Source organism: Miniopterus natalensis, chromosome 19 (genome assembly GCF_054644295.1).
Source record: "Miniopterus natalensis isolate mMinNat1 chromosome 19, mMinNat1.hap1, whole genome shotgun sequence".
In the NCBI taxonomy this organism is placed as follows: Eukaryota; Metazoa; Chordata; class Mammalia; order Chiroptera; family Miniopteridae; genus Miniopterus; species Miniopterus natalensis.
In genome coordinates this window covers 31,376,312-31,395,439 of record NC_142099.1, presented here as the reverse complement: position 1 = coordinate 31,395,439, position 19,128 = coordinate 31,376,312, and the positions used below count along the sequence as shown (strand labels likewise).

At 51.5% G+C, this 19,128-nt stretch overlaps 1 protein-coding gene across 1 annotated transcript in view; it reads left to right on the top strand.

Moving 5' to 3' along the window:
- The first annotated feature begins 215 nt into the window (after window positions 1-215).
- TMCC2 (transmembrane and coiled-coil domain family 2) overlaps window positions 216-19,128 on the top strand; it is a 32,825-nt gene continuing 13,912 nt past the window's right edge. Inside the window, exons 1-2 of the mRNA XM_016215091.2 lie at window positions 216-801; window positions 11,602-12,132. Of these exons, the coding sequence (XP_016070577.2) occupies window positions 595-801; window positions 11,602-12,132 (738 nt within the window). The 5' untranslated portion in view covers window positions 216-594. The remainder of the gene's footprint in view (window positions 802-11,601; window positions 12,133-19,128) is intronic.

The window sequence follows — 19,128 nt, the reverse complement described above, 5'->3', positions numbered from 1 at the left end:
AGCAGGCAGCGCGCCGGCGGGGAGCGGGCCGCGGGGAGCCGGCCGCGGGCGGGAGGCGAGGGGGCCGGGCGCGCCGCAGGCTCCGCGATCGGTCCATGCGGGCCGGGGGCCGGGGGCAGGGCCGGGGGCCCCAGCCGGCGCTGAGGGCGGCCGCCGAGGACCTGCCCGGCCGGCTGCCCCCTGCCCCGCCTGGCCGGGAGCCCGGCCAGCCCGGAGGGATGCGCCGCGCCGCCCAGCCCCCCTGCCCTGCCCCTGCCCTGAAGCGGAAAGTTCGGGGGCCGGGGGCCGCCCTGCTCCTCCCGCACCAATGACTGCCCAAGGACTGCCGCCGGCCAGCCTCCGCCGCGCTCCGCCGTCGCTCTCCAGGTCGTAAGGAACTATTCCAAGCTGTACCCAAGGCTCTCCCTCCTCGTCGCTTCCTCCCATTCCTTTATAAAGATTGAGTTCTTAATTCAAGAAATTGTCATCCGTCGGCTTCTTTCCTCGTGAATCATTTAGACCCCGGGCCTCGTTTCCGAGTGTAAGAGGGGGTGCGGTCTCCCCCAAGACGGCTCGCCGGAAGGACAAATTCCCCCGGGCCGACCCACGGACAGCATGAAGAGGTGCAAGTCGGACGAGCTGCAGCCCCAGCAGGGAGAGGACGATGGGGCTGGGCTGGAAGATGCCGCCTGCCACCTGCCGGGCGCCGACCCCCGGCCCGGGCTGGCCATGGGTGCTAACTCCGCTGGCGGGCCAACTTCAGACGCGGGCGCCGCCGCGGCACCCAACCCCGGCCCCCGCAGCAAGCCTCCCGATTTAAAGGTGAGCGCAGACCCTCCCCTGGTCAGCCCAGCGGGGGCTTAGCTTTCCCCGCCCCACGCAGAAGGACTTTAACAGGGTACAAGTGATGGGGAAGCCAGGCCAAGGTCAGAGAGGATGCTGGGCCAGAACCCAGGGCTGAACTTCAGGTACCGTTGGGCTTTCAGCTCTGTTTCAGGCTTCTGTGTGTGTTCGTCATTGTTCGGCAATGTGACTTCTAGTGACTCACCTGTAGCAGACTGAATGCTGTTGTGTGAAGTGCTGTTCTCAGACAAAGGGCTGGAGAAATCCAAGATGCTAACCAAAAAGTTGGCACCACTTTCCTTCCTGTAAGATGGCAGGGGAGAAAAATGACAGCGTGGAAAGCCAAACAGAGAACCGTTAATTTCCTTTGCTGAATTAGTTTCCCCCTTGGGGGACCTTTCTGGATGAAGCTCAGTTTGTCCATCTGTGAAAGGGGAGTGTGGATTTCTTGCCGTTAGGTGGAGCCAGAGGTTAAGCTAGTGCTTGGAGATCCCTGCCTGCCTGCTTGCGGAACCAACCCCCAGGGTGGAGAACTGACAGGTGGCCAAGCGGCGTTTGGGCTGGTTTGGGGCCTCGGTTCAAGTTGCACACATGCTGAGCCGGCAGTTAGAACTAGAATCCGAGCGAGCTGATCGCATGCAGCTGGGAGTCGTTTGTTTTCCAGCCTGAGGTTGCCGAGACAGTTGAACATGTCTCTATATTAATTAAAACGGCAGCTACGATAAATAATGCACCTTTGCTGGAGCTGCCACAGGGACCGCAGGCTCAGGCTTCTCAAGCCAGCTCACCTCCAGACTGAGCGAGATGTCAACCCAAGGAAGGAACTTAGATGCCTTGGAGATTGATACTTCGGGGAGATTTTCTCCAGAGGGGTGCAAGGTCTTGACTAGGGGAGTGAAAGGACTCCATTATGCTAAATAAAGCCTGTATCCTATAGCAGCAGACACTAAGGAGCTCCCCAGAATAAGCCAATGACATTCCTCGTTTGGCCTGAGCGGCTCAGAGTCAGGAAGTCAGAGCGCAGGTGAGTGTGCTCTTACCTGTGTGTGTTACCTGTCTTTGTTCCTTGGGGAGGGATGAGGAGGACAGCTAGCTCCTTATGTGTAATTTTTAAAAATTGTAGTAGTTACTCGAATGTGACCTCTGGTTCTGCTGCCCTTTTCAGGGGTTTGGGGCTAGCGTTGTGCCTAAAGATGAGCTCCGCCGGCTCGGCTATGCACAGGAAGCCTGGTGCCTGGCCCAGCTGTCACCCTTGAGCCCACCATGTGTGCTCCGGAGGTGTGGGTCCTGTTTTACACGAGATGGTGAAGGGTCAGGGATGCCCTTAATGCTGTTGTGGGGAGGGGCCAGCCTTCTGCTACACACTTTAGCTTCATTTGGGGCTGATGTAGATGAGTTTGGCCAGCAAATTCTAATTCCTAAATCAGGTGGACCCTCACCCCGAGTCCAGCAAGGGCAGCCTCGGAAACTCCCCACGCTCCAGCTCAGGCCGGCAGTGGAAACTGTGAGCTCCAGTCATCCCCCACTTTCCCTCCCCCCCAGGTGGGCTGGTTGTGGTGTGAGGGCTGCAGTGTCTGTCTCTGTAGATAAAGCTACTTTAAGAAGCTTGTTCACCTCACCTTGTATCATCTCTCTTTCTCTTTTTCTCTTTGATGACACCTTCATTCTGGTTGCGGCAGAAATAGCAACAACCATATACTTGGTATTAAACGCTCAACTTCCCTGAAACAAAATTAAGACCAGGTGTAACAAACGGAGTTGGACCCCCCCATTTCCACCCCCGAGCAAACATGCCACTGAAGTGGGTCACAGCCATGTGGACCCAGGTTGGCAGCAAGGAGTAGAAAACATAGCTGCTGCCTGCTGGTGGGAGCACAGGGAGACGAGCGGCGCTGTTTATCTCTGTCTGCTTTCTCATATGTTGACAGGGTAAGGACTTCAGAACCAGGCATGTTTACAGGGTAGGGACTCCAGCACCAGACATGAGCTTGGGAGCTATTGCAGTTTTTTATTGTGTGATCTCAAGCAAATCACTCAACTTTTCTGAGCCTTTTTTCTGGGGAAAGGTACTAGAAATTTTACAGTGTGTCCAAACTTGTTTTCCCGTGCTGGCACAGTTTTCCAACGATGGAAAAATTCCATCATTGACTCTAGCACTGGGTTGAAGCTGACTTGTTTTAGATTTGATGGCAGTACCAGAAAGGGGCAAGTTTAATTTTTTAACACCCCCTACTTTACACCTATGTTTGGCTTAGGGAGACCAGCAGTTCTGGCTTGCTTTTGTTTTCATTTTAAACTTTGGAGATAGGAACTTTTGGCCCCTTAGTCCCACTTCTATTTTCTTGTGACAGTTTTAGGCATTGTGATGGATTCAGTGCATTGGAGGAAATAATCTTGAGAAAGGGGCAAGAAAATAAGGTTTTCTGAAGCACTTCTATTGAGGGGGGGGGGAATTTTACTCTTTGCTAAAGAGATCTGAATGATGCCCAAACTAGTGGCAGCTGGAGGTGTCAGGGGCTGCTGTGGTCCCCCTTCCCTTCCTTCAGCGTTGTGGAGCATCTCACTCTGCACTGCTTCCAGTGGCTGGGCATCTGTGGTTAAGGGGTGGGGAGGGCCAGTGAAAAGAAAGAAAAATAGTTAAGCAGCAATCTTAAAAGAGCAATCGTAAAGCTGTAACTGAAAATGAACATTGCCCCGCAGGAGGCTTATGCAGCTAGGTTGGGGGCCTTCTCAGCTACTCCTCACGCCACAATTCAGTCACATCCCTACCCGCTGTGGCTTAGATTCTTATTGAATAGCTCAGGCTCATGTCTTGATTCCATTGTCATCATTATCTAGTCCTTTGCTGCTCCCAGAATCCCTGCTAGGAGATGCCAGGATTGTTCGTCACAGATAGTGCTGGTTGACCAAAAGTACACTGGAATTCTCCAGTGAGAAAACCCAGCTCCCATGGGGAGGAGCTCAGGAAAACTGCAGAAAGGAACCTGGAGCACACATTCTTGTTAAAAATACAGCAAGTGATAGATATTGTTGAGGCCTGGGCTGAGTGGCTAAGCCTGGTGTGGTTCTGTCTGTTTGCAGTTCAGAAGGCAAGGGAGGAAATCCCCCAACCTTCCTCCCCCCCCACCCCTCTTCACTCCTCCCCACCCCTCCCCTCCCCACCCCCTTCTGATATAGCAGGAGGAATTGAGCCTTTCCGGAAAGGAAGGGTCTGGATGTACTGGCCAGAATCCTTTCCCTGGACTTCCCCTGAGGTTCTCTTTTCCCTCACAAAAGCCCCTGCGAATAATTCCCCCAGGGATTTCTGAGCAGTATTTATATTTTTCTCGGAAAAAACAGGGGGCGGCTCCAAATTCCATTATTTGAAGTGCTTTTGACTCAAGACTCATTTGGGTTCCTGCTCATGTGCTTCTATTCCCCCCAATACACTGGTCCTGCCTGCTCAGGAAGATCAGGAAAAGCAATTAGAAGCCACATAGCTGAGGGAAAGTCACAGCTGAATCCTCAGCCTTTCCTGGTGAGCACGGGTGCTTCAGCCCTGCACCCCCACAAATGGCCCTTGTCCTTTCAGCTCTCCTGTAGAGAGCCCACTGGAGAAGGGATCGTGGGCAAGGGGTCCTGAACGCCTTCTGTGGGAAAGGCACTGTTGTAAACTGAAATATGACAAGTGTCTGAAAAGATATGTATGGTTTAAATAACAATCGCAAAAATGACACCGCACCTTCCTACTACTCAAGTCAAGAAAGAGAACATTGATATTCCCAAGAAACTCTGCTGCTTTTTCTGTTCTGTTATTTGTTTTACTTTTCTTTTTAAAGGCCTATGGTTTTGATAAAATTAATGGGTCTCAGTTTCTCCACTTTTTCAGTGGGGAAGACAAGCTATTCATAGGAACATGGGCGGGATGAAGGAGTGTATGCTCTGGGTCTCCAGGGGAGGTTCCCGTGGCAGAGTGTGGCTCTGTGTGGCCTGGCTATACCATGAGGCTCCTGGTTTTACTTTAGAAGTGATGTGCTCAGATCTGAAGATTCCTGCAACCTCAGGTGGGAGCTGGACCCCTGGAGGAGCCAGAATTGAGGTAGACCTAAGAACAAAGAAATGGAAAATTAGTTCTTTGGCAAATGGCACTGCCTCTGCCTCCAGGTGAGCTTCCAGTCAAACAGGATGAAATACTTGCAAGAAAGTCATCCATCGAAGGATACATGAGTTTAAAGGTGCTTGCTTTGAGCATCATGTGGTGGAATCAGAAGCACATGGGATTAATCAGAAATGTCCTGGGGGAGGTAGACATAGAGCAAGATATTAAAGATATTGTTTGGAATGTTAATTACCAAACAAGAGGATTGGGGCTTTCCAAATGGGGAGTGAAATGGGAAGTGCCAAGACCCCTTAGAGACAGCATCCTTTTTGGCTGAAATGGCAGTTGTTTTCCCAGCCCTGTAAATAGTCAAGGACAGTGGAGGGTGCTGAAGAATGGTGAGGTCACCTGTTTTTATCCCACCTGTACTTAATGTGAGGGGGCAGGGGTCCTGAGGCCTGGGATTGCCCCACTCCCACCCCTTCTGTCTTCAGTAATATTTAGAGCAGCCCTGTACATGGGCTCAGGAGGAACTGGTGACTGATGGGAAAGCATGTGGCAAAAGAATCTCTCTGTTCTCCTGCCACATACTGGGTTCTAGATGAATTCCCAGCTGCCTAGTTCTAGTGGGAACTGTCTTGCAGGCTCAGTATTTACAGAATGTCCTTCTAATTGTGTCTTAACTGCCAATCCCAGTAACAGGAATCTCTCCCTCAACAAAGAATGGAAACATCTGATAGGATCTGAATTTGGGGTTGAAGTTTAAAAATAGTGTGAGTGTCAGGGGCTGGGGAAAAGCTCAGCTGGCTTTTCAGCGATGGTCTTGGAGGCCAACTCAAAACTCATCTCCATTTTCATCTCTCATGTAAGAAATGGCATCTCCCTTTGACATCCTCATAGACTAGGAGAGTCATTTAGAACAAGGGCTTGACTGGACAGGATCCACCGCAGTAAGCCAAACACTTCAGCCTCTCTCCATATTAACAAGTTAGAACAAAGCTGTTGAGGGATAGCAGGTATATTTTGTAATTATGTGAGAAAGACAGCATTTGACTTTCCAATCCAAATGGTTAAAGACTTCCTTATTTCAGCCAAGTTAACTGAGTGATGTCCACCCTGGAAAACAAAGCTGGCTGTAGGGACGTGAGCCGCACTTAAGCCACATGTGGAGACAACAAACACATTGGGGCTACTGGGTCTGTGTTCACATGCCTCCAAGCCAGCTTGATCTGTCAGTTACTAAGACAATAGACTGAGACGGGGATTTAAAATGCAGTAGGAAGGCCTAGCTGGGCGTGGCTCAGTGGTTGAGCGTTGACCTAGGTAGGATCCAGGAGATCGAGGTTTGATTTCTGGTTGTGGGCTCGATCCCCAGTCGGGGATGTGCAGGAGGCAGCCGATCAGTGACTCTCCCATCATTGATGTTTCTATCCCTCTCTCTCCCCCTCCCTTCCTCTCTCTGAAATCAATAAAGATATATTTAAAATGATAATAAAATAAATAAATAAAATGCAGTAGGAGGGATCTGGGTTAGACACAAGAAAAAGCAGCCTGACTAAGCATTTTAAATCTTTGGAAAAGTAATTGTCTAAGGATGAAATCACCTTTTGAAGATACTTTTGTAGACTCGGATAGTACCCACTCAGAAAATAAACATAGTTAAAGTACTAGTCACTATGTTTGTACTGAGGTTTCTGCCAGGTAATAGGGACACTAAGATATAGATGACATAGGTCCTGTCCTCCATCCAGTCACATTCTCACTGAGGATTCCATCCGTAAGCCAGTGAAAAGTTGGGTGACAATGTGAGAGCACAAGAAGCCCTGTCATGAGGCAGTGAACGATTCATTGTAGATAATGTGCTCTCTGGAGCTCAGAGCAGGGGCCTGAGCTCACTGCAGACTGATGTGGTCCGAGAGGACTTTATGGAGGGGGAGGCAGAGAGGGGCCACACCATGCAGGTAATTGGAATCACAGTCTTCTATGCTGCTGTATGTTGAATCTGTTCTGCCTAATGACCTGGTGGATGAGGTCACTGTCCTGACTTGCATTGGCTCTAGGCAGAATTCTGTAAGCCACTAAAGAAAGAAGGAATTAAAATAAAATTGGGAATGGGGAAATCATTTGCCCTTGAGTTGAGGTCTGTTTTTTAATGTTAAGATGCTGGAGAAGAAATGATTCCAAAAATCGTTCATCACTGTTTCTGATAGAAACCCCAGACAGGCCTGTTCACTCCTTGTGGTCCTCAGTGTCAGACCTGGAGTGACAGGTCCTGTCCCGCTCCAACCCCAGGCTCCCCACCCAAAGCTTCTAAAGAGCAGTTGGAGGTTTCCGCAATTCATTTTGTATCCCCAGAGAGTAGGACTCTGTGGGTTTTTACAGCGATTAGCTCTCTAATGCTGGCCCTGTTTCCATAGATACCCTATAAATAGAGGAACGTTGGCGACTTAGGCTTGCTAAGGCTCACTGTGACCCAGTCACCCCACTGAACCCTTACAGCCAAACCTTTGAGGGGGAGACAGAGGGAATTTCAAACCCAAGTGGGAGGAAGGGACATGCAGTCAGCTGCCAGGTGGGATAAATTAGCTGTAGGTTAGTGTGGCTTTTTAAGATACTTTCAGCTTTTTGAGGAGTTGTTAAGAACACAGGGACCTGTAGGAATTAGAAGCCATGTTGGCTGTTTTTAATCAGATGGTGGCAAGGACTCTGAACCCGAAGCCCTGTTCTTTTGGCCTTATGCAGCTGTGTTTGCAGATTTTGGAGCAAACTTCCTCTTTGGGGGACCCACACCCAGGGAGGAGAACAGATGCAGCCTAACTGTTTAGAGACCACAGGCGTCTCAGGAAGGATCTTTCAGAAGCCATTGAGTCCATTCTTTTTTCCGGTGAGGATGATGTCACCCAGAGGAGATGGGGTCCTTCCTACCCTCAGAGAGAGTTCCAGGGAGGAGACAGCAGCCTCCCCTCACTTATCTCCCCATGTCTAGGTACCTATGCCCGAAGCTCTCTTTCTGCCTCACTTCCAGCCTCTGGGCTGTTCTGGGGCAGTTCTTGTTTGTTCTCATGGATCAGGAAAGCTCTGATTGTGCCCCACCTCTAACTCTGAAACATCTCAGCTCTTTTCCTAATACATGGCTTCACTTGGCTACCAAAAACGGTTTCTAGCAGTTGGGGAAAAGCAAAAGTTAGTGTGGAAAAGCAAGTGACATTTAGTAGCTGGAGCCTGTTAGTCAGAGCAGGTGGTGCTTTCTGCTGCGTTGGTGGCTAAGTTCCCTCAAGCTAGTCACCATGGTTTTCCTCATTTCCCAAACTTAAGGCTGCTTATGTGGATGTGCTGAGTTGTTGGTTTTCTTTCCCCCTCAAAACACTTGCCATGTTATAGCAAAACTCCTTAACCATCTCCTCCCTGACACCCACGTGCAGAAGCAGCCCAGCCCATGTCACCTGCTTTCTTGCCTTGCATCTTGTGAGGAAAACCCTTGCATTTGGAGCACACCCTGCCCCCCGTTACCCTTTGACTGTTTTGTTCCTTTGCTTTGTGCCTACCGCAGACTTCATCAGACACCTCCATGCCAGAGGTCCTGCTTTCCTTCACCTGCTAAACAGGTGGGGAGGTAGGACATGAAGGCCACAGTGTCGAAACGTCTTGCCCAAGTCCTACGTGTGACATGGACAGATTTACTGCTGCAGTTCAGGGGACCAAGCTCCCCTTTGCCTGGGCATTTGTTTTGTTTTGTTTTGAACCTGCCTTTGATCTTGTCCTGGGATACAGGTAAATACTGTATCTACTTTAGTGTTGGGATCGGTGTGTGAGCCAGTGACGGTCAGTCAGAAGCTGGGGGTTTGTCTTTGTGACTTGAATGAGCCACTTAACTATGCTGGCCTCAGTTTTTTCACCTGCAAAATGAAGACACTGCTGCCGTGCCTGTCACATTGTCCTTCCCGAGGGTAGGCTAGCGTCAGGCTGGAGCGACAGCATAAATTGGAAAGCACTTTGAAAAATGCTGTTGTGTAATATTAAAAATAAATTGGCCAAGGATTTTAGGATCCAAGGCAGTATGGCAGACAGTGGTGGCTGCTGTCCCTAGCACCTCCACCCATTTCCTGGGGCTGCAGGAGAGGAAATGCCTCCGGGCTCCTGGACCTCTGGTGAGGTCTTTTGGAAGGAACTTTTCTTACCTGAGTGCATATAGAAGATTGGCCTCAGTGTTGGGGAAGCTAGGTTAGGCGTGCTGGAGAGAGGAGAAAGAGACCTGGAATAGAACGCTAGAAAGACAGTTTGTGATATGTGATGTGACCATTTGGCAGAAGCAGCTGGACAAATGCCAGAGCCAGCTGGCCCCATCCAGGACGCTGGAGGGAGGTCTGTTATCAGCTTGGGCATGAGGAAGAGAGAGGTGCCTTGGCTCATGCCTGGAGCCCGCGAATCTGGCCTTTTCTAGCCCGTAGCCGATTGTGTCCCCCAATCTTGGTTCTACCCAGAGTAGATTCAGGTGGTCTTGCCTCAGGGTGGCCCTGAGGGGATGGTGACTCCCATGGGAAACCTGGCATTGGGTAGCCTGACGTCTCACGGGCAGCTCCAGAATTAAATTCTTGAGAAGGAATGGTGGTAGCCTTAATTTACTCATCTAAAAATGGAAATGTTATTGCTGTTGATTTTGTTGGTTTCTGGGAAAATCAAGTGAGATAATGCAGGAGAGAAAGCACATTGAAAACTGTAAGCCATAAGCCATTAGTTGTGATGATATACTTTATCTGGCCAGGAAAATGGGTGAGACAAGGGCCCCACCCATTTGGAGGATTGTGGTGAGACTCAATGAGGTGAAGAGTGAAAGTCCTGACCTTGACCTTTTACACAAATACGCGGTGGTGTGTTTATTGCCATCCCGTGGAAGTGCGGCGGCCTACACTCGGCGCTGGGGTATAGAGTACCAGTGAGCGCGGGTCAGCTACTCGGAAGATCTAAGTGGCACCTTTTAGTTTCTACATGGTCTAAGTTTTTTGCTCTGTAAGTTTGTAGAAAAAAAAAGCCAGGAAGTGTAATTCCTTGGAATGTTTTAAAATGACGGAGGTTGCCTCATGCGATTAGCAGCTGTTCCTCACCCACGTGGCTCACGGAGCCCAAATGGTTGGGCTCAGAGTTTTCCCGTCAGGAGTTGCAGACTGGATTCTCACCTGGTCCTCCGAGTCCCAGCCCTTCTCCCTTTGGCCCTACAGCTCTGCCGAGGGCTCAGCCTGGCCAGGTAAATCAGCCCCCCGACAAGCAGCTGCCTGGAATTACTCCACACGTTGTCTCGCCCTGGCCTGTGGTCCAGCTGCCTCTCTGAGCAGCCCTGCCTGGGGAGCAGGTGGGGCATCTCAGCAGCAGAGCTCAGAGGGCCGGCTGTGGCCAGGGCAGCGCTGGGCCCCAGGGCCTCTTTGGTTTGTTCCAGTCTGAGGGGAAAGGCACTCACTTGGACAGCAGGTTTTGATATGTATGCTAAAGAAATGGTAACATTGCTGACTACACTAAAAGTATGCCCATAGAAGTTTATTTTTTAAGTTTATCGGTTTGTTATAAAGGACATGGAGGAACAGCCAAATGAAGAGGTACATAAGGTGAGGTCTGGAGGGGTCCCAAGTACAGGAGCTTCTGTCCTGAAGGAACTGAGGTGTGTCCCACCCTCCTGGCATGTGGATGTATTCTCTGACTCGGAAGCTCCAGTGATGTTTATTTTATTGCCAACTATATCAGGAATGAGATTGGCTCCAAATAACAGAAAATCATACTAGAATTGTATAGACAAAGCTAGGTTTATTTATTTCATGCAGCAAGAATCCCAAGATAGGGACTCACAACTGGTTTGGTGGCTCCTTAGGGCCATCCAGTTCCCAGGCCTGTCCTTTGGGCTCTACTGTGTGCACGTGTGTACTTTCAAATCATGCCAGTCATCGTGTGGCAGGATGGCTGCTGCATCTCCAATCTTTACCTCCACATTCCAACTGGGAAGAAGTAGGAAGGGCCAGGACCTTTATCAGGAAAGCAAGTCTTTCTAGAAAGTCTCACCCTGTTTTTCTTTGGCCAAAACTGTGGCTATCCCTAGCTGCAAGGGAGTCTGATGAAGCAAGAATTTTTAGCAAGGTGCGTGAAGGCTTTGCAGTTTGGTTGTTAAGAAAGAAAGGGGAAAAGATGTTGAGTGGGCAATTAGCAGTGTCTGCTACAACGGTATAGTCTGATTGTCTGACTCTGATTTTCCCACAGTGTTGCAGTGAGGCCTTTTTTGGAAATGGATGCCTGGTGGTCTAGAGGAGTCCGAGCAGCTTGAAGGAGTACCTGCCTTAGAAAGAGGGACGGTCTAGGGGTGGAGGAAAATCAAACCAGAGGGATACAGCCTCAGTGCTGCCTGCATGTGCCTCTGTGAGCCCCACACTAGTCACAAGGATCTCATGACCAGTAACCCTGAACCCACGTGTGGATTGGAAATGTCCTGCAGGGAGCCACGGGAGTGCATTTCTTTGGAATGAAAGGAGCAGGTCTGGGTTGTCACCTTTCTGCAAGGCGTGATCTTTTAGGTGTGACGGGCCATTTATAGGGTCCTCCAGATTCAGGCAGCTGTAGTAGCTACATTGATCACCCAAGAGCAGACTCCTCATTTCTGTCTGCACCAGCTGGGCATTCAGGAGCTTCCCACTCACCAGGGTCTTTTGTCTCTTCCTCTTCAGAAAATCCAGCAGCTCTCAGAGGGCTCCATGTTCAGCCACGGCCTGAAGCACCTGTTCCACAGCCGCCGCCGGTCACGAGAGAGGGAGCACCAGCCGTCTCAGGATTCGCAGCAGCAGCAGCAGCAGGGCGTGTCTGATCATGACTCCCCGGATGAGAAGGAGCGCTCCCCAGAGATGCATCGGGTCTCCTATGCCATGTCCCTGCACGACCTGCCCGCCCGGCCCACCGCTTTCAACCGTGTGCTGCAGCAGATCCGCTCCCGGCCCTCCATCAAGCGGGGCGCCAGCTTGCACAGCAGTGGGGGCAGCAGCGGGGGCAGCAGCCGGCGCACCAAGAGCAGCTCCCTGGAGCCGCAGCGTGGCAGCCCCCACCTGCTGCGCAAGGCCCCCCAGGACAGCAGCCTGACCGCCATCCTGCACCAGCACCAGTGTCGGCCCCGTTCCTCTTCCACCACTGACACGGCCTTGCTGCTGGCAGATGGTGGCAATGTGTACCTCTTGGCTGAGGAGGCCGAGGGCATCGGGGACAAGGTGAGGTGGGGCAAGATGCGGGCCTTTCAGGCAGGGGGCTACTCAGAGGCAAGTGCCATTTTGGGGTGTAGGGGGTGCTTCTGGACCTGGGGAGCTAAGCTGAGGGCCCTGGGTAATGGGTATGGACACCCTGCTGCCTGCAGAACTGTCTGCTTAGTTGAAACAGTCAGACGTAGACTAAGCCAAAGCCAGAGATGGCCCCAAACGGCTCATTTCTGTTTTTTCGCAATTATATTTTGCTCAGGCTGATATTAATTTTGGTTTGTTTCCTGTAAACATGCTGTTGAGAGGCAGTCAGTGAGATGGTTAAGAGCACAACCCTGATTCTGCCTCTTACCAGCTGCATCAGTCCCTTAACCTCTTTGTACCTCAGTTTCCCCAATTGAAAATGGGGATAATAATAGTAGAGTTGCTGTAGGATTAAATGGGTCTATATGTATAAAATACATGGAATGGAGCCTGGTACAGTAGCATTTTTATTATTATTACCAACCAAAGAAGATAGAGGAGGAATCCATGAAGTGCTGTTTAGTAAGGGGACAATCTAGTTTAGTACTTCCTGAATGTCTCCACTCATTTATTCATGTAACAAGTGTTTATCGAATACTCGTAATGGTGCTGTAAGAATGAACAAGCCAGAGGTGCCATCCTCACGGAGCTCAGTGAACAGGGGAGACAGCTGGGTGATGGGACTGTGCTAGAGGCCGTGGCAGCCTCAGGAGAGAGTGAGGCACAGAAAGCAGGAGGCAAATTCAGAAAGCATTTGGCAGAATCAAGAGTACAAGTTGAGAAGTGGATGTGGAAGATGGAAGATGATTCCAGGGTTTAGGGACAGGACATTCTCTAGGTGAGGCAACACGGGGGGAAGGAGCACGTTTTGGGGGAAAGTAATGAATTCAGCTTTGCCGTTGTCCAACTACTGAGCACCAGTTGGCAGTGGGGTTCATGGGGCGAGGCCTGGGCGGGGGCTAGCGCCCTGGAAGTAAGCACCGAGCATGAAATCGTGGGTGTAGATGAGCCCCTGGAAGGACATGTGTTGAGTGAGAAGGAGACCAAGGACGGATCTGACATACAAGCGACAGAGCAGCCAGATATGTAGGAGTAAACCTGGAGAGAGGACTCCGAAGCAAAAGGAGACGGGAAATGGATGGAGGAAGTAGGCAACAGAGGGAAGTGTGATGGGTGACAGGTCAGATCTGGATTTGGAAATGCAGATGGGTAGCATCAAGCGGTGGAGGGGTCACTGGGAACCAACAAGAAACCAGTTTCAGGGCATTGAGGAGATGGCGGGAGGGGAGGCAGCATGGGTAGCTGATCTGGGGAAGAGAAGGGCCGGTGATTTCGCGCTGAGGCAATTTGGTTTGGGCAGGAAGGGCTGCAGATCACATAGGGCCTAGTAGGCCAGGAAAAGGGCTTTTGACTTTTTTTCTCAAGTGAGACGGGAAGTCATGAGGTTTTATGCAGATGAGTGACACTTTTTTAAGAAGACCACTCTGGCTGCTGGATGGAGACTATGCCATGAGCCAGGGCATGAGCGTGGAGCCCAGCCAGAAAGCTGCTGGAATGCTCCTGGGGCGAGGTCACGATGGCACGCAGCAGGGTGGGAGGGCTGGAGGTAAGGAGAAGTCACTGGATTCTGGATTTGCTTCAGAGATCAAGCTACATCCATTTTGTATAGATTTGGGGCCTGACAGGGAGCAGGCAAAGATGGCATGCATGTTTTTGGCCTGGCAGCCGGAAAGAAGAAATTGCATTAACTGAATTGGGGGAAAACGACAAATGGAACAGATATTTGGCAAGGGCTGCTGGGGTAGAAATCGGAGTAGGTTTTAGACATGCTACATTTGAGATGGCTATTAAACACCCACATGGAAATGCTAAGCAGTCAGATGAATAAATCTGGAGTCTCAGGGAGAGATCCAGGCTGGCGGCATACATTTGGGAGTTGTCAGTATATAGATAGTATTTAAAATGATGGCACTGGACCATTTGTAAGCAGAGTTTCAACTGTGAAGAAGTCTGTTCTGAGAGTGAGATCTGGATGTATCGCCAGTGGATGTGTCTCCACTCCACGTGGCCTTGTGAAGAAGGGACTCCAAGGCGCCGGCACAACCTTCAGCCCTTAACGGGCAAGCGCTCTGCGTGTAAAGCAGCCAGGCCCACCTTTCACTGCTGAGTCAGTGAATACATTTTAAAAATCAAATTAGAACAGTCCTATTAAGTGAAGGTCTCTGGTCCTACAGCTACTTTACGAAGAGAGAGAACGTGAACCTTGTTGTCTCTGCCACTGGAGCAGATGGAGCATGTGGGCAGTGGGCACTGTGGGAAGCTGGGAAGGGTTGTAGATGTTTGCTGACTGAGAACACTGGGGCTGGGAAGCCCCTCCCGAGGCTTTTCCATGTGGCTGGTATTTGGCCTTCACGTTACCCTGGAGATATCCAGAGGGCAGGCAGGGTTCTCTTCTTGCTGCCGTTCAAGACCAGGCCCAGAGACTCTCGGGTGAGCTGACTGGGGGATGGTTCCCTGGGTTCAGGGTGGTGATGGGGGAAATGGTTGTTCCTGTGATTGTTTTCTGTTCTTATTTAGAACTTTCAGCTTTCCAAAGCTTCGTCATGTGCACTGCCTGGTTAATCTTAATAACATCCCTGTGAAGGAATCAGAGCAGGTATTATGATCTCCATTTCATAGATGGATAGACTGAGGCTTAGAGGAATCAAGAGGCTGCTTGTTTGAGGGTACAAACAAGCTAGTTCATGGTAGAGAGGAGACTAAATCCCATGTTTCTAGCGTGTCCACAGATCAAACTCATCTGAAGTCACCCAAACCACTAGAGATCGTTTTATGCAAGATCGTTGGGAGCAGGTTTGCCTCAGCCCAGGGAGGGTGACTTGATCTCTTGGTTGCCATTTCCTTTCAGTGATACAACTTTCCTAACCTGGAGCTGTCCCTCCATGGTCAGGCAGGTGTGGCCCTGGAGGTCCTGAGGAGACAGTCAGGGAAGGGGCCCTGCTCTATCAGCTGACTTCCCCAGGCCCGGAGGCCATTGGTTGGTGTGAGAAGCTATGGTGGTTCCACCCTGGTCTTTGGGCATGAATAGAAGGCATTCTCTTCTCTCTAGTAAACACAGCCCCACATGCTCTCTGCAAGCTCCCTGGTGATTACTAGCATCTATTTTTAATTCATAAGCCTCTCCCACGACACACACCCCTTGCCATTGTTTAGAATGCACCAGCTGGCTTTCGGACCAGAGCCCTGTCCAGAGTCCTGTGGGGGGTTGAGTTATCAAAACACCCTGGAGGCAGCTGGAGTTACTGGGCTGTCCTGGAGAGGCTTATCCAGTCCCCAGCCCAAGAAAGTAGGGGACCTGGAGCCCTGAGGAGAGCTTGGGTGCCCACCGTCCCAGCAGCAGTTCAGCCTTGGTGACATAGTCTGGTTGTCATTCATTCCCTCCAAGCCCAGTTAGCTGTCTTTGAGTTTGTGCCTCAAATGATTTCCCTTTAAAACAACAGAAAAAGTTGTCATCTCAGCCTCTGCTTTCTATTATTTGTGTGACACTTAGCAAGGTAACTACTCTGTCTTATATCTATAAAGTGGGGGAAAATTATCATCATTTGTTGGCACACTGGGGTGTTGGCAGGTGACTAGAGAAGGCAGGTGACATGACTGCAGGGTCCCCATCAGTGTGTGGCCTAACTCCTGGGAAACCCGGAGGCTGCAGAGGAGCCACTGGTCACATGTGCAGTGACAGTGGATGTGAGCTGCCTTGTTCCTCATGAGTTCCTACCCTCTGTGTTTTCTTTTTCCTTTGCTGGGCAGCAGTTCCTAGAAAATATGTACTCAGGCACACTGAGTCACCCTTTCGTCCTGCCTTCATTACTGGGGAGTGGGTTAGCAGGGGCCGGCGGCCGGTGTCCCTTTTCTCCTACTCTTTCCATGTCTGGATTGCTTCCCTTTCAGCCTTGTTCAAAGCCTGGCTGTCACCACGTTCATCCTGCCCCTTCTGGGCTGTGCATGGTGGGTCTGTGGAGAGGGCTAGCATAGGAGTGCTGGGCTTACAGCTCGCTCTGCCGAATAGCCCCCGACCTTGCCCTGCTCTTCCCTTCCCCTTCTGTGCAGTGTGGTTGGTCCCCTCTGAGGATAAACTGCAGTATGGGGTGGGCGCTGGGAGCTCACAGAGGGCATCTGGGCAGCCATAGAAGACTAGCATGGAGGGGCCCAGTGGCAGGAGGGCTTTTACTAACAGGCCTGCCTGCTGCCCCGTGGCTTTGAGGCAGGCAGGACGGGAGAGAGGACTATGTGCTGGGGAGTGAGGAAGTGTAGAGATGATGTCATGGCTGGACTTCCCTGTGGTCTCAGGGACATGTTATCTCCAGGCCCCAGCTGGGGAAACCAGTGGCATTTGGCTCATTACCTAAAGCAGAGCAGACTCTGGACACCCCCACCAGATTCATCCAACAACAAGACTCCTCTGTAAATAAGCACCCCTGGGTACTCCAAGGGCATGGCAAGTGGGGGGCCGCCCTTTGCCCTGGGCTCTTGCCAAGAAGACAGATCTTGGCAGGCGCCAGGGGCTCTGGTTTACTTATGTCTGGGAGCCTGCTGGTTCAGAGGTGGGTGGGGTTGGCTCTGCACAGAGAGGTTTCCAAACATGTCCCCTTGGCAGCTGGGGGAGGTGAGGCCATTCATCTGTGAGGCCTGCTAATGTGTCTGAATTTGTAGGCCAAGTTACATGGGAGGCCGAAGGAGTCCCTCGGCCTGTCCACGCAAATGCATACACCTTTAGAGCCTGTGGCGCTGTTCCCGTTCACAGTCACCCGTGTACCTGCTCGAGTCTGCCAGCCTGAACTCACATCCTGCTGCTGGGGAGGACAGCTGCCTTCTCTCTTCCCGCCTCCACATCTCATCCTATCTCCCCTTCTCTCCTCCTCCCTGCGTGCAAAGGCTCCTCAGGCAGAGCAGGGCCAGAGGCAGCCAGCCCAGCAGCCTCAGAAAAGCCTCCAAGGCCAAGGCAGGGCAGTTCTGTGATTTGCCACAAACTCTTGCTTCCTGCCCCAGTGATTAAAAGCCCCTATTTCCCCGGGGCCTTCAGGCCCCACCACCGCAGTCTGTCTTATGGTATCTGGCAAGCCAAGCAGTGCACAGCACAGGGAGTGCAGTCAATAATATTGTCATCACTTTGTATGGTGATGGATGGTTACACTCGTGGTGATCACTTCGTAAGGTAAACGTTGAATCACTCTTATATACCTGAAACTAATAGAATATTGCATGTCACTTGTACTTTAATTTTTTTAATAAGTTCTTTCTTTAGTCTGCTTTGAATTCCGCAGTTTCAGGTGAAACTCCTTGCCTTTTAGGGTTCCCGTTGCAATCAGGAGAGGGGCCATAAAATGAGGACTCTGCTCCTTACCTAAAGCTCTGACACCAGAGAACATAAGCGGCAGCTTCCTCTCGACTTTCCGACAGGATCATGGGCTCAGTTAGTTGCCCCAGCAGACAGCTGGCCTCTGGAATTATCCTCTACTCATCTTTTCCCCACTGACATCCATGACTTTCTTTCTAGACAGAAAGTGCCCAGGGCTGCCCAGATTAGCTCTGGCTTCCGAAAGTAGAGTTCCCCGGGGTGCAGCTAGATATCCATGCCGCCTCGCTGAGTGAGACCTGATGTCATGCATTCGCAACCTGCTTGGCTCTGAGCTCAGGCCCAACCCTGTAGGAGACCCTGTGGCTGTCTGCGCCTCCTGGGGGCTGAGATGATGCCAGCCCAGCTCAGGTGGGAGACAGCAGTCAGGTCCGCAGCCTCCTCCCTCAGGGTCATCAGCTGCAGCCTTGGCCTCAGCTCCCTCAGACACGCATGCTTGCGCTGCCCAGGGAAGTTGTGCTGAGGGTTCAGGTGTCAGCCCCCATGCCAGAGCTGATAACAGTCAGCAGCAAGAGGAGCTCTGTCATCTGGTTCCAGACGCCGAGGAGCCGACGCTGGTGATGTGGGCATGGGTCATGGGAGCTGGCACAGGCCTCCCAGACACTGCGCACATTCCTCCCTGATCCAGCACATCCCTGAGATGTGAAACATGACCCTCGTCCCCTCTGGTGCCTGATGAGGCAATGGAAATATAGTATCACGAACCCGATCCCTGCTTCTGCCTTTTCTTTCTTTTCATAGGCACAGTTTGGACTTTCTTTATTTATATCCCCTGGGGCAGAGGGCTCTGAGATAGAAGCAGCAAGGAGTGCTCACCACCTATTGCATCCCTTCTGGGCTCCTAGGGAACCGAGAGCTCCCCTGCTTGGCAGTGGGGGTGGGGTGGGAGTCAACGAGTGAAGTTTCTGGGAACAGTAGCCTTCTCTGACCACCCTTCTCTGCAGCAACAGGCGCTGCGGTGTTGCAAGCAGCTTGTCTGACCGTTCTTAGTGCCCCCGGCCCATTCCCACCTCCTGCAGAGGCCGGCTCAGTGCCCCTGGCTCCTTTGTCCTTTTTGACCTTTACCCAAGTCTGGATTTGGGGAATTCTCATTGCATCTTTTTCCATCTGTCCTGATTCCCCACCACTGGGACCCCAGAGCTGGGCCAGTATCCATAGCTAGTGAATAATTCAGCAGGCTCAGCAAAAGCGAACTCAGATCTAAAGTGATACTGTGACCAGGAGGCCTCCTTGGGGTGGCTGGAAAGGCGAACCCTGCCCTGGAAAGACAAGTGCACTGTAATATTAACTTCATTATATAAGGTTTCTTCCCTGCCTGAGAAGGCAGCTCCACACCCAAATATTACCCGGGCCCCATGACTCCTGGGGCTCAGCGGCATCGTGGGCATGCCCCTGGGACATGCTGGTCATGTCCCTTCGTGCCTTCCTGGAGCCGCGTGCGGCAGGGTGCAGAGCACTTCCATGTACACTCTCCTCCGGTCACTCACGTCAGCTCACGGGAAGCCCCAAGCCCCTGAGGCGGCGGGACGCCCCGAGAGTTCTGTGCTTCAGTCCTCTGCTTTTACAAATGAATC